General features: G+C 37.6%; 2 protein-coding genes across 2 annotated transcripts in view; one reads left to right on the top strand and one right to left on the bottom strand.

Annotated features, from left to right (window-relative positions):
• pigk (phosphatidylinositol glycan anchor biosynthesis, class K) overlaps positions 1 to 6,867 on the bottom strand; it is a 64,367-nt gene extending 57,500 nt beyond the window's left edge. Inside the window, 4 exon segments of the mRNA XM_067454290.1 lie at positions 2,691 to 2,826; positions 3,154 to 3,245; positions 5,773 to 5,826; positions 6,730 to 6,867. Of these exon segments, the coding sequence (XP_067310391.1) occupies positions 2,691 to 2,826; positions 3,154 to 3,245; positions 5,773 to 5,826; positions 6,730 to 6,813 (366 nt within the window). The 5' untranslated portion in view covers positions 6,814 to 6,867.
• A 2,507-nt stretch (positions 6,868 to 9,374) lies between these two features.
• Positions 9,375 to 14,838, top strand: part of ak5 (adenylate kinase 5) — a 162,236-nt gene continuing 156,772 nt past the window's right edge. The window contains exons 1-3 of the mRNA XM_067454289.1: positions 9,375 to 9,771; positions 11,969 to 12,155; positions 12,537 to 12,704. Coding sequence (XP_067310390.1) covers positions 9,712 to 9,771; positions 11,969 to 12,155; positions 12,537 to 12,704 — 415 coding nt within the window. The 5' untranslated portion in view covers positions 9,375 to 9,711. The remainder of the gene's footprint in view (positions 9,772 to 11,968; positions 12,156 to 12,536; positions 12,705 to 14,838) is intronic.

The raw sequence follows: 14,838 nt of genomic DNA, 5'->3' as shown, positions 1-14,838 counted from the left end.
GCACGATTTTCAAACTCGTCGGGTCACTGCTCTATTCACACTGCATGACTATCTGGGGTATCATTCAGTCACTGCTGTGTTCACACTGCACGATGGTTTGACGACAGAGGAGTTCACACTGCATGACTGAACAAGAGGAAGAATCGCCGACAACTCTCTCGCTCTCCGGTGTTTCCCAAACACACGTGCGATGTGACAAGTAAACAACGCGAGATCACACGTGCGTCAGACCGGAGTTCTCGCGCGAAACTTGGAATTGTTATTAAAAATGATAAACTGCACAAAGTTTGCTTCAAATTGTATGTGCGCTGATTTGTGGAGAAAAAGAAAAAAGATTATGGCGGAAGAAATTGTTGGAGAGACAGAAGGAGCCAGGATTGTGTTCTGCAAAGACAGTTTGAGGTAAATAAATAATTATTTAATGTGCTGCTGCTGTGGCTGGATGTGCAAATGTTTGGCCTTTGTTTCTGTTTGATAGAATTGTAAATATATCTATTAAAATACTGAAATTCTGCTCTATAACTCCTCCCTGAACCTCCTGCTGCCCTGTATCTCACTCTCTCATTGGCTGTCGGTGTAATTTTCAGTCAGAACGCAGTTCACACAGCAGGAGTTTGAATCGCCGACAGCTCCAGATATTTAGCATGCCAAATATCTCACCGGCGTCTGCGACTCGTCGGCGATTCTCTCTGATCGCGTCTTTGATCATTCATACTGCGTGATTGTCACTCGCGTGCACGAGCACCGATTTGCCTGTGATCTAGGGCATTTGTCGGCGATTTCACAAAACCTGTCGGCGACTCAAAATCGGGGCAAAAATCGGGCAGTGTGAACTAGGCTTAAGTCGCACCTGACTATAAGTCGCAGGACCAGCCAAACTATGAAAAAAAGTGTGACTTATAGTCTGGAAAATACGGTATTTTAAATTGTTCTCTGATATCTACATAGAGGGTATGTGGCTTATTTAAGGGCAAATATTGTCCAGATACAGTTTTACAGGTCCATATACAACCCTATAAATTGTCCCTAGGATGTAATGCTCTGTTTTTGCCTTATTTGGAAGAGTCATGAATATTAATGTTGAGCTCTGCTCTGATTGGCTTATTTCAGCAGCTCACAGCAGTTCAGCAAAGTGACTCGTGAGTCCTGACCGTCCTGACAGAACACAGACCGACTGAATGACACTTAAGCAGAACATCCCAAATGGAGATTGCTAAAATGCAGCTTACTTGTTTATTGGTGTTGTTCAGATCATCCGCACGCGAGAGAGAGCTTGCATGCATATGGTTGCCAGATTCTACGTGTTTTACCTAAACCGGATAGTATACATGTTCTTTTCACAGAAAAGCTCTGATTGGTGGATTTAAATTACTGAAATCTGGCAACCGCACGTACGATCTTTCCCAAACCAAAACCAGTGATGATTCGTCTTTTTTCATCAACGATATTGCATGTTTATATAAAGTTAGTCACAATGTAGGCCACGCAGTTACTGTGATGTACTCTGAAATACAAGCATGCAAAAACATATAAATATATATATATATATATATATTTACTAAATGAATAGCCTTGTCAAATGACTACCGTTTTAACTTATATGGTGGAAAAGGTGACGTTTGCTAGATGGATCGAGTGAACGATCTGTAAGCAACGTATCTACGGTTGTATTTTGTAATATAAAATAATATTACCCTTTGTCATTAGACACACTATTTAGTTGTGTATGGTACTTGGTGTTTCTTATTGTTACTGTACTAGCATCTTGCGTTATCTAGACAATGCTGTCTCTCTAAGAAACTTTCAATTTAATCAGAAATTGTTTAAACAGTCAATAAGTGGATAAATCACTACTTACTGCTTGCAGGAATATAGTTGTAATTGCCACTTTCTCCAGTTTAAGACGCTGAGCAGAGCTTGCTTGAAATGGGCTGAACAAATGAACGATCTTGAATTAAATTGTTGTGGTTTTCGATAATAATAAATATATTATAACCTTTGGGAGATTATAACCATGACTGTTGACATTTTTAATCTGTGGGAAGGGTAGAAAAGTCCTCCCGTCCTCTGCACAGCCTGGAATATGACGTGCATCCATGATCTGCCGTTTTTGCTATTCTCGAATGTCGTTTGTTTATCTGCAGTCCTGATGATTTGCTCCGTCAGTTCCGCCTGACAATGAACATGTTTGGACATATGCAAATGTTGGGGGCGTACATATAAATGATCCCCAATGCTTGCGTCACGGTTGGGTTTATGTTGAGAATCACTTATTTTTCCTGTGGTGTTTTTCATTCACGAAATTTACATAAGAAGTATGAGGCAATGGTGTTTGAGACTCACAGTATGTGATGTCCATGTACTGAACTCGTATTATTTCACTATGGCAAGGTTAATACAATTTTTCATTCTAGGGCACCTTTAAATCTTTGACTTTGTGTAGATCTATATGGATTTTACAGTGACAGTACAGGTTACATTGTTATGCCAGACTGGACAAGTCAATAACAAACTGAATCATTCACTCAACAGATTCACTCAGAAACACTTGTGTGTTACTCAGAAATGTGCAATGGTTGATTCTGCTTTGAATTTGTTTAGAACTATTTTTATTACATATAAAACATTTTCTTGTGCTGAAAACAATGAAAAGCTTTCAAAATCCAATATTAAACCAAGAGCAGCTTCACCTCATATCCGCGGTAATCGACCTCCACATCGTCTCCATACACATTGAGCTCCATGTTCTTATGACTGAACACAGTGGCTGGTTTGGGGTTTCTATAGTTACAGGCCATATCATCGGCTAGCATCAGCACAATGTGACTGGGAAAGCAGAGCAAACACATCTAATCAGACCAGACCGGAAGACTTTTACTGCGGCTAGAGACAAAGATATCACTGCCTAGTTGTGCATAAAGAGCACACATGCTGCTATATCTGGACAACACAAATTAAGCAATGGAAAAACAATGGGTAAAAGACCACTTAAATAATGTGTCACTATAATGAGGATGCCAGGTGGCAAATATATTTGATATACAATTATTTGGTACAATTATATAGTGGTTCAATATGCCAATTAACTGTTTTTTAATTGTGTTTAGGTAAGACGCTTTACAGCATAATTGAAGTAAATGACCTGAAGTTTACCTGTCAGGAATGCCCAGTCTCTTTACGCTCCTGTATACTGACAGCGTGTTCGCCACATGCCGATAATTAAACCAGAATCTAGATGTGCAGACCTAGACATAAGCATGATTAGAAGACTACAAAAATCATGGAAAAGGCAAACATTAAGAAAGCATGCTGTGAATAGAATACAGTATTATCTAAATACACCATCAAATCATGTCATACATCTAAATGACCCCTTTTTGTCTTTCCTATTATGTGCTCTTATCTATTTGTAAGAATTATTACATTAATGCCAAACAGCAGTAAATTTCTAGCCTGAAAATCTAGACACACCCTAGCAGCAGCAAATCTAATCTGCCGCGAATGTCGTCTAGCAACTCTCAATACACTTCTGAGCGGTGGGCGGCCACGGGCTTAACATATTGATGGCAGAGTTGCATGCTACTGGAAAATAAAGAAGCAGACAAACAGCGGTCTTTCGAATCGACTTTTGCCACGACTGGAAGACTTGGAGTTAAGCTTTTCTTTGAGAAAAGAACGGCACTGAAATCATTCTTAAGAAGGGAAGATGTGTTCGGAGTTTTGCCGACCGGACACGGCGAAAGTTTAATCTGTCAACTAGCTCCACTTCACGTTGCTCTGGTTGGTTGTATCTATCCAATTGCGGGCAGAGGGAGTTTGAAAGACATCTGTTTATCCCGCCCCTCGGATTGAGCCCTGTCAATGGTGAGTTCCCAGACACAACATCTTGATGTGGGTCTGGCTTGTCAGGCTAGTAAATTCCTGCATTAACTATGAGCAAGATTTTACAAAACCTACAAAAGTAGCCTACAACAATGGTCAAAAAGCATTAAAGGTGAACTATGTAGTATTTTTGCAGTAAAATATCCAAAAACCACTATGCCAGTGTTATATATTTTGTTCAGTTGAGTACCTACAATATCCCAGATGTTTCCAACTATTTGTAAATTGTGAGAAAATTGCTATTTTAACTAAGGACAGGGACGTTGCAGCATTGCATTTGAGAGAGTCGCCTGTCAATTGCGTCATATCTGCGCTGCCCTCGGTTTCGGCTTTTATTTGGCAGGAGCGCTTTACTCTTAGCAGTGTGAACAACTGAATGCACGGAGTAACGTCATAACATCGTTTTAAACACACTTAAATGTATCTAATATGATAAACAGAGCTGCATTACCTCAAAATCATAACCGGAAGAGCGGATCTGTGCAGGCGCCCGGCAAATGAGTCCCGTCCCGTCATAATAAAAGTCCCGGTATTCGCGAGGCGGGTATTTGTTTAACAATCGCTCCAGCAGCTTTGCTCAGGTCCATAACACTCGGTCCTGCTCTGCTTTAGACTACAGTAACGTTAATAACCGCATGCATGAACGTGATTTCTGCCCGAGTCCTATTTTCCACCGGCTGTGAAGAGAAGACCACATCTCCCAAGATGCTGCGCTCACACTTTGCCATCAAACTACCCATTTGTTTTGCATAGACGCCCTGCAGTGGACAAAAGCTGCATAGTGCACCTTTAACCAATAGTGTGTGTATGCATGTATGTTATATGTTATTATTTCTATGATGCAAAGCTGAATTTTCATCAGCCATTACTCCAGTTTTCAGTGTCACATGATCCCTAGGGAATCATTCTAATATGCTGATTTATTATCAATTATGCAACAGGTGCGCTGCTAATATATATATATTTTTCTAACCTGTGATACTTTTTTAGGATGAATTGAAAGAAAAGCATTTATTTATTTAAAATAGAAATATTTTGTGACAATATACACTATAGTTTTAAGTTTTGGGGTCAGTATTTTTTAACGATTTATTAAATTGATAAAAAAGTATATATATTTGACAGCCCTAATATAATATGTTTCTCTTCAATGCATGTTTATTTTAGTCATTTTAGTACTTTAAACTTCAATTTAAACAATTAACAGTTTTTATTTTCATTTATTTGTAAGTTTTTTATAATATATATATATATATATATATATTTATTTATTTTTATTTATTTTTTTATCTAATATACATGTATGCTTAATTTTGTTATCTTTATTTGAATTACCGAAAAACAATTTTGAATAGTTTTAGCAATAACAACACTGATCTTCAGTTGATCTTCAACACTGATAAGGTAGTCTCAAGATTACTCACTTATTTTAAATAAAACAAAACAAACATTAAAATATGCTAAAACAATTAAAAATAAGATTTGCCTTTAAAGAGTGGGGTCAGGAGTCTGATTAAAAAATTCTAGACCTGGAAAAAACATTGATAAAATTAACACAATGGGCATTTTTATGCATTTTATGAATATACTTTTTTTGTCTTTATTCCATATCCACTAAATCACAGACAAATGGTAAAGTCACAAGGCTTTGGAATATTGTTGTAGACAATGGGGGGGGGCATTGGAGTCAAAAAGGTTGAGAACCACTGCTCTAATATGTCTCCTAAGTTGATACGGTGAAAATCTAGCTTACCATGTTAAGCAATTAAGGGCTATTTGAAAACAGTTTGCTTATCACATGTTGTTGTGTGCTATATTTTAGTAACAAAAGTACATGTTTAAGAATGTATACATTAAAAATCCTTATAAATTCTCAAAAGTCAAACTTACGAGGACTGCCCAGTTGTTGGTGTGGCCACTGCTGAAAAACTGTTCAGCTTTTGTCTAAACAACAATCAGAAAATTAAAATATTACACAATTAATACAGATGAGTAAAACTCTGACACATTAAGTAAATTGGAAACATTTGATTTCAATTTAGTTTCATTAGTTTTGGTATATTTGTAAATGTATGTATTGTGTCTTCTTAATGTAAACTATTATTGCATTATTAATTTAATCAATCTGAGAAATGTGAAAATTTTCAGGTAATTCCAAAGAAAAAAGAACAGCAAATGAAGGTCATATACAAAGAGACGTTCTCCTTTTTGTTTTATGAGAGGCACTGATATTATAGAAGTAATATGGTAGCAAAGTGCTATAAGCAAATATTGCTTCTGCATTCACTGTTTGAATGGCAAGATATTTTAACAGAGTGCATTACAACACTGTCAATATATTGCAATGTATTATGTCTAACAACTATGTATGAATAAGACATTATATTTTACATTTGTAAACTCAAAATGCTTTACAAAAGAGCAAGTAAGATGCAGACTGAAATACAGACAAGTCTGTGCTTTGTTGTCAAGATAATGTCATAAATAGTTGACTGATTAAACAAATCCAAGTGGCCACAGAAACGTGTTGTTTTAAACAAACTGGTCATCATAATGCAACACACAGGTTGTGTTTCAAAACCTAGTAAGCTGCCTAGTTACCTAGACAGTACTATATGTTTGGGAATCATAAGCACGCTCTGAAATCAACTAAACTCAGTGTATGTTTATATATGTGCATGTATGTGTGTGCGTTTGTGTATATGTAACAAACAAGACAGGCATACAATAATTAAATAAATATTTAAAAAAAATAAACTGAGCTGAGAATATTACTGCTGAAAGCTTCACTGCCAGTTCAATGAATCAAATAGACGCTTTACAACAGCTATCAATAAAGACACTTACCTCGACATAGTTACTGTATACATGTGGTATGAAAACAAGCAAATGAATACATGCACATATTGCCATTAAATTGTAATATTCCATTTTAGTTTGTCACCGGTTTAGTGACTAGCTAGATTGCAACGGCAACCAGGAAGCGCTTTACTTCCGGTTTGATTAAAAGTCCCATTTTCCGAAATAAAATGTATTACATTGTGCATTACATTTTATCAATGATAAAAATATTAGGAATAGATTTAATAATAATAATAACAATAATAATAATAATAATAATAATAATAATAATAATAATAATAATAATAATAAATAGAAATAGCCATTTTAATAAATCTATTTTGGCTATATATAGCTGTTATCATAACAATTGATATTTTTGTTACATAGCAAATATTGGCTATTATATCTACACACTGGACCCTATAGGCCTAAGAGGCACATACATAGAAATGTTGTCCCATAGCCTACATTTAGAACCAACATTGCTGACCTTGTAAATAGCAGAATTATTATTTATAAACCTTTGAGTGCCTGAAAAAAAATATATATAATTTGGTAATTTTCTAAAAAGTTCAGTATGTATAGCCTATAGCTACCATTTGGCTAGCCACAATTAGCCAACTGCCTTGCAAGAGCATTGGGACAAGGATTATAGGCTACCAGATTCAATTTAAACAGGCTGTTTTCTTCAACAGCTTCATTTTACTTCAGACCAGAGCATCAGCTCATCTCATCTCACATGATGCTTGAGAATTCCACCTTACATGATTTACACAATAATATATTTCTTGGACCTGTTTATCAGCAGGCACTGGAACACTGATGCTGGATTAAGTGAGATTGTAGGACAGATGGGGGCTAAAAATGTCAAAATCCATCATGGAACATTTGGTGCCTGCATGTGTGACACTTACTGACGAAATTATGTCAGAGTGTTACTATATAGGTTAATACATACTAATATTATATTGGATTTTATTAGTCCCATTGATGAAATGTAAAACTCGCTAACATGAGATCCATTCAATTCATTATTGTCCTCTGCACCTGCCATTGAATTCAGGACGATTTTCCAAAATTCTAAAATGTCACATGTATTAAGTTAAAAATATCTAACTGTCAAAGATTGTTAGAAAAATGCTAATCATAATCATAATCACAATCACAAGCACCATAATAATAATAACCCTGTCTTATAATAATAAGACTTTTTTCTATGTACACAAAAGGTCTGTTTTTCTCAAATATTGTTCACAAATCTATATAAATCTGCAAACCTAGTGTTGCAACATCTGACCGGGGGGCTGGTCTCAGACAATCTTTGAGGTGAAGCTGCTGGATGTGGAGGTCCTAGCCGGGGGGCAGGGGCGTGGGACTGGGGGGATAAAGGGTACTGAGTAACCAGGGCCCGAGGCGGGGGGGGGGGGGGGGGGGGGGCTTAGAAGTCAGTTTTCTATACATACACATACAAGGTACGGGGGCCCAGCAAGATGGTTTGTACCCAGGGCCCAAAATTTGGTGCTACGCCCCTGCCGCGGGGGTTATGGTCTGTGGTTGTGAGGCCATTTGGATGTACCAAATTGCTAAATTCTCTGAAATGCCTTTGGAGACGGCTTATGGTAGAGAAATGAACATTCAGTTCACGGGCAACAGCTCTGGTGGACATTCCTGCAGTCAGCATGCCAATTGCATGCTCCCTCAAAACTTGCAACATCTGTGGCATTGTGGTATTTCATTGTGGCCCTAAGCAATAATCATGCTGTCTAATCAGTATCTTGATACGTCACCTGTTAGGCGGACGGTTTATCTCGGCAAAGGAGAAGTGCTCACTAACACAGATTTGTAAATGGACTGCATTTATATAGCGCTTTTAACAGACCCTATGGCCATACAAAGCACTTTACATTTTTGCCTCACATTCACCCATTCATACACCAACAGCAATGTCAGCCATGTAAGGCACCATCCAGCTCGTCCGGAGCAGCTGGAGTTAGGTGTCTTGCTCATGGACACTTCGACAGGTGGAACTGGGGATTGAACCACCAACCTTTCAGTTTGTAGACAACCTACATGAACCACTGAGCCACTGCCGCCCGAACAATTTGTGAACAATTTGTGAACAATATTTGAGAAAATAGGCCTTTTGTGTACAGAAAAAGGTTTAAATCTTTGAGTTCTGCTCATGAAAAATGGGGACAAAAACAAAAGTGTTGGGTTTATAATTTTGTTCAATGTGTGAGTGTGTGTGTGTGTGTGTGTGTGTGTGTGTGTGTGTGTGTGTGTGTGTGTGTGTGTGTGTGTGTGTGTGTGTGTGTGTGTGTGTGTGTGTGTGTGTGTGTGTGTGTGTGTGTGTAACATTTAAATATACATCTTAAACTATTGTACACTGCATATTATGTAAAATATTAATGTTTAAACAATTAATTATTCATTAATACAGCATAGCCTATATTATAAGGTAAGTAGCCTATATATAGCTTGTTTTTTAAACATGCACGTAGGCTACACAATTCAAGATGTTTTAAACTATGCATGTTTTAAATAATGTAAATAGGCCTACCAAAACTTTTTAAGTGTTTTTTTCTTTTTCTTTTTTTCCTTTTTTACACACAGCATCTCTCGCTCGCTAACATGCTCTAGTTTCCTCCTCCGAACTCCAGAGACGCGCATCAGTCGTCAGGACGCGCGCATCAGCTGCCCAAACACGAGTCACTCCAGCCGCGTGCAGGTGTATCGCGTTGTGTTGGCGTTTTAAAACACTAAAGTGAGATACTAAGAGCAAGACTAAAGGAGAGGCTGGATCTAGCATGTAACATGCACAACGATTTACTAAGAGTGAAGCTGTCTTTGTCCATCTAGTTTAGTCGGCAGTTGGAGAATGCGTTAAGATCGCAACAGCATCACGGATCCGTGAACCTGCTACACAAGACTATATTCTATACGGACTCAACTCAACAACATCGATAGTTCAACATCGAAACAGATATGAACACCAACGATGCGAAGGAATACCTCTCCAGAAGAGAGATCCCTCAGCTGTTTGAGGTGAGCATTTGTGAACTTTTGTTGTGGTGAAACCCAAAGAAGATCTTTTCATAGACGCTACACATAAACAACACGAAGTTACTTGCATCGGGATATCTCACTGCTGGGAATCAGTGTTGAAATACTGAAAAGCCCATGTCTGTATAGTTGATTCGATTCACAGTTATTAAAAATGTCATAAGTTGATGATTCATAATTAAAAGGTAATGGTTAATTTAAACGTAGGCTTGTGCTTTGCATGCTGTAAATAATGTAAACTGACTGAGTTGCTGAGTGTTGCATTAGATAAGGTTATAGGCTATATCATTTAGAGAGGGTTATTTTCACCCTCGTTTGCTGTGGATCGTGTGAAACCGACAACGCAGATTGTCCATGTTGTTTATTGTGGTAGGCGTGCTGTCAAAAAGTCAAGTCTTACAGAAAATATCAGCTTATGACAGGGTTATTTAATAACTATTCCAACGGAAATTTACAGTCACCTTATTATTTTACTATTGTTTTGAGAGCAGGAACATTCTGAGTCAATACAGTTGGTGCTTCTTTGTCCTCTTGCTTGAAGAGTTTAGTCCAACTTGGTTTGCAATATCCTTGCCATATGATGATGATGATGATGATGATGATGATCTGCATTAGGGTATATATCTAATGGACAGGAAGGTGTATTTAAGAATTAGTTTACCTAAAAATGAAAATTCTGTTAATAATTACATAATTTCATCTTCTGAACTTATATACGATATTTTGGTTACAATTCATTTTAAAGGCACAATATGTAAGATGTTTGAATTAAAATATCCAAAAACCACTGGTATACAATGTTATATATTTTGGTTGTGTTCTTACATACCCCAGATATTTCCAAGAATGTGTCTATCCAGAGAAAAAAGCTATTTATTGTAACCGCATTACCCTCGAAAAAAAAAAATCTAACTTTATTAGATAAGGGAACAATTTTTTGTATACATTTATAGTCATAAAACAAATTTTTGTACAGTAATACAGCATTTTCTATATCATACAATATGTTTAAAAATGTAATGCATGCAAGCATTTTGGCATTTAGCTACACAAGCCATCCAGCATTTATTAATATGATATTATAATATCAATCTAGCTTACTGCAGTGTGCAACAAGTGTCTAATAGCAGCTGCAGAGGGAATGCACAGAGTAATTTTATAACATCATTTTCAACACACAAAAGCCATATCACCCTGTAGCTCAAGACTCAAGGTTTCCCACTGGAGCCAAGCAGGGCTGAGCCTGGTCAGTACCTGGATAGGAGACCTCCAGGGAACACCAGGTAGCTGCTGGTAGAGGTGTTAGTGAAGCCAGCAGGAGGCGCTCACCCTGTGCTCTGTGTAGGTCTTAACACCCCAGTATAGTGATGGGGACACTATACTGTCAATAAGCACCGTCCCTCAGATGAGACCTGGCATCTGGCTCCTGACTCGCTATGGTCATTAAAAATCCCAGGATGTCCTTCGATAAAGAGTAGGGGTGTAACCCAGGCATTCTTGCCTAATTTGTCCATTTTGGCCTCTGTTCATCATGGCCTCCTAATCATCCCCATATACTAACTGACTTCATCACTCCGTCTCCTCTCCACCAATCAGCTGGTGTGTGGTGGGCGTTTTGGCACAGTATGGCTGCCGTCGCATCATCCATGTGGATGCTGCACATTGGTGGTGTTTGAGGAGATTCCCCCCTTCTTTATGTAAAGCACTTTGAGTTCCTGGAAAAGCACTATGTAAATGTAACAAATGAATTAATTAATAAGGTCTGGACTCAAGGTGCCAATTCATGTGTGAAAATAATTCTTCATTCTTCCTCACAACTCTTCTCTCACAGTTTGACATTGTCATCCTGGAATATGGCCAAGATGTGTCTTCCTACATGCTTGTTTAAGAAATTAAAAGCTTAACACTCCATCACCGAGCATTAGAAGGAATGCTGCCAAACATATAACATGTTAAAAAACATAATAATCACTGCAATAATTATTTGCAGTGTACATACTGTTTATATATGTATGTTTTAAAAAAATATATATTTATTGTTCATTATAATACCAAAAAGGCTGCAGTATCCCATGGAAACCTGAATTAGAACATAATAAAAAAATTGCATGCTACCGGAATGTTCAATGGTAATTATGGATAAACTCAATATCTCCCTGATCTGTCACTGATTTCCCAGAGTCTGCTGACTGGTCTGATGTACTACCGACCAGATGACCCTCTAGATTATCTAGAGACCTGCCTTAAGAAGGTGAAGGAGATCGGTGGGACTGACAAAGTTCGGTGGGACACGTTTGTCGGACAGGAGAAGAAGTCGTTACCGCCTCTCAATGGTGGGCAGTCACGCCGCTCTTTTTTCCGGAATGGTGAGTAGGAGGTGTTGTCCTCAGCCGACGCAACTCTAAATTGTAGGCGATGCTGAAATTCATGCAAACTAGAATCGGCCACAAGCTGCTGTGTTGTTGTCTTGCACAGCAGGCTCATTTTTCATTATTTGGATGTTGTTAGAGCATAGCGAGCATTGGTAGGGATTTTCCTGTCTTTGTGCTGAGCAACATTGTTCTACCCACCTCGAGGCAATGAAAGAAGGCAAATAAATGCAAAGTACCTCTAGACTAAAACATGTCCTCAGTGAAACAATTTTTCCAATGATAGGCTATCAGTGGGCTTTCCTCTGAACGTTTTGTATTATATATTTGAAGACATCCGAAACTCTCATGACTAACAAATTGCATTTTTCCATGCAGTTCTCCCGGATAGCCCCAACTTTCCTTATCGGAGGTACGAGCGCCTCCCACCCATCAACCAGTTTTCCATAGAGAGTGACTCAGACTTGTCAGAGACAGCGGAGCTCATAGAGGAATATGAAGTGTTTGACCCATCTAGACCCAGACCCAAAGTCATCCTCATTATAGGTAAGACCAAAGGCTGGGTACGTCATCACTGATAACAGGCTGGTGTCTGCATATGTGCGCTTGAAATTCATGTTGGATTTTTTATGAAAACACACTACCATTCAAAAAGCTGGGTTTCTTTGAAATAAATGATTTATTCAGCAAGGGTGCATTAAATTGATCAAAAGTGACATTGTCAAGACTACACTTATTTGATCAGATACGGTAAAAACTGACATATTGTGAAATATTATTATCATTTAAATTAGCTGTTTTCTGTTTGAATATTCTAAAGTGTAATTTATTCCTGTCACGCAAAGCTAAATTTTCAGCATCATTACTCCAGTCTTCATAGTCACATTATCCTTTAGAAATCAAAGAGTTGATTAAAACAAGAGTTTTAAACTTTACTGATTATGTGTGACATCAAAAGAAAAAGACAAGCTAAATCTAAAAAAATAAATATAAATTCTAGTAGTCCACTGAGTAATGAATGAACGAACGAACGGACGAACGAATGAACGAACGAACGTATCAGCTGATAGAAAATATTTAATTATGCACATTTTTATCACCTACCCTATTTTTGCATTTAGTTACCTTAGTTAGTTATACCACACATAAAGTTAGATAATAATAATTTAAATAATTTAAAATAAAGTTCAAATTTAAAAATGAAAATAAATTTTTCATACTTTATATTATACTGTTTTGATGCCTAAATTATCCTGTAATGATTCAATTGTGTGTGTTGTTTTAATAATAATAAATAAATAAAAATTACTGCAATAAAACAAAACAAATACAGAAAGTACTGAACTGAAGGGCTTAAATACACATGATAAGGAACTGAATTCAAATTGATCTAATTAATCATATATTGAATAACCATCAAAACTAGTGGTGGCAAAATGAGAATAAATGAAAGTCAGGTGATAGGATTGCAGGAACAGGAATAGAACACAGTGAAAATGAAACCAAAACTAAGCATAACTGTTTCAATTGTTTAGACGTTTAATACTGGTGCATCTCTAGTTTATTTACACAGGCACACCACTGGACTAAAATAATCGAGCTTCCACTCAAAATGCTGTGTTTGCTTGATTAGAATTCAAGTAGGCTATATTTGGGAGCGGTTGGTTTTTCTGTTCAGTGTGCAGAAACACACTGACGTAGTAAATGATCATGAAATGAGAGACCCCTCCCTTGTCAAAATCCAATTGTATGAGGTCAGTGGGGATGCATTTGAGATGGATACCTGCTATAAACAAGGCTGCTGAGTTGTAGGGATGCTAATAGTTTAGACCGAGATCTGATAGTGGTACATTTCCCTCCTGCCTTCCAGGAGGGGACTTCCCAGACTTCCCTGAACAGCATGCATGTCTCTTTAAGTTAACTGATGTCATTTGTGGGGGAAACATAATCTGTGCTGAGTGTAACCCACAAGCATATCCCATCAGTCAAGTGACTACCCACCTGCAGTATTATCTCATTGAGATATTAGCTAATTGTTTCCTATCAACGCTTTTGTCTCTGAAAATAGTCTAGGTTTTTAATACTGTTTCTTGTTGTGGTCAACTAATTTGGTTTTCATTGGTTGAAACTGAGACTGATCCGATATCAGTTGTTGGGCATTCAGTCTCCACATTGGTGTTGGTAGAATAGTTTAATATGGGCTGTTTATTAAAATTAATCATTATATCCCCCTTAATTCTAGACCTATAGTTTGCTGATTTCATTATTTTGTGCACTACGCCTGTCTGCATTGGAGCATGTTAGAGACGTGTGATTCCCCCCCACAAACCAGTTCATTGCAAATTCCACCCCGCAGCCGAGTTTAAAGATTTCATTCGTCATGTCAATCAGTGCCGAGTGCCTACACAATAGGCTCGTTTGAGATACGCCTCGGTTGAATTTTAGGCGAGAGTAGTTGCCTGCAGTGAGGGGAGGAATGAAAAAAAGCAGCCAATATGTTCTCTTTTTGTAGTGGATCAGACACCTACTGTCACAATTACCCTGGACTCTGTTGCGTCATTTACATGCTTGCACTTCCCAGAGCTTTAAAGAGCTCCACCTCATGCTTGTTATGAGATTATATGAAGCAGATATAAAGGCTGAATCTAAGGGTATGTTTACCCTAGGGTACGTTTATACT

Source organism: Pseudorasbora parva, chromosome 9, assembly GCF_024679245.1.
Source record: "Pseudorasbora parva isolate DD20220531a chromosome 9, ASM2467924v1, whole genome shotgun sequence".
Classification (NCBI taxonomy): Eukaryota; Metazoa; Chordata; class Actinopteri; order Cypriniformes; family Gobionidae; genus Pseudorasbora; species Pseudorasbora parva.
The sequence above is the reverse complement of the archived record's forward strand: the minus strand, read 5'-3'. Positions and strand labels throughout refer to the sequence as shown.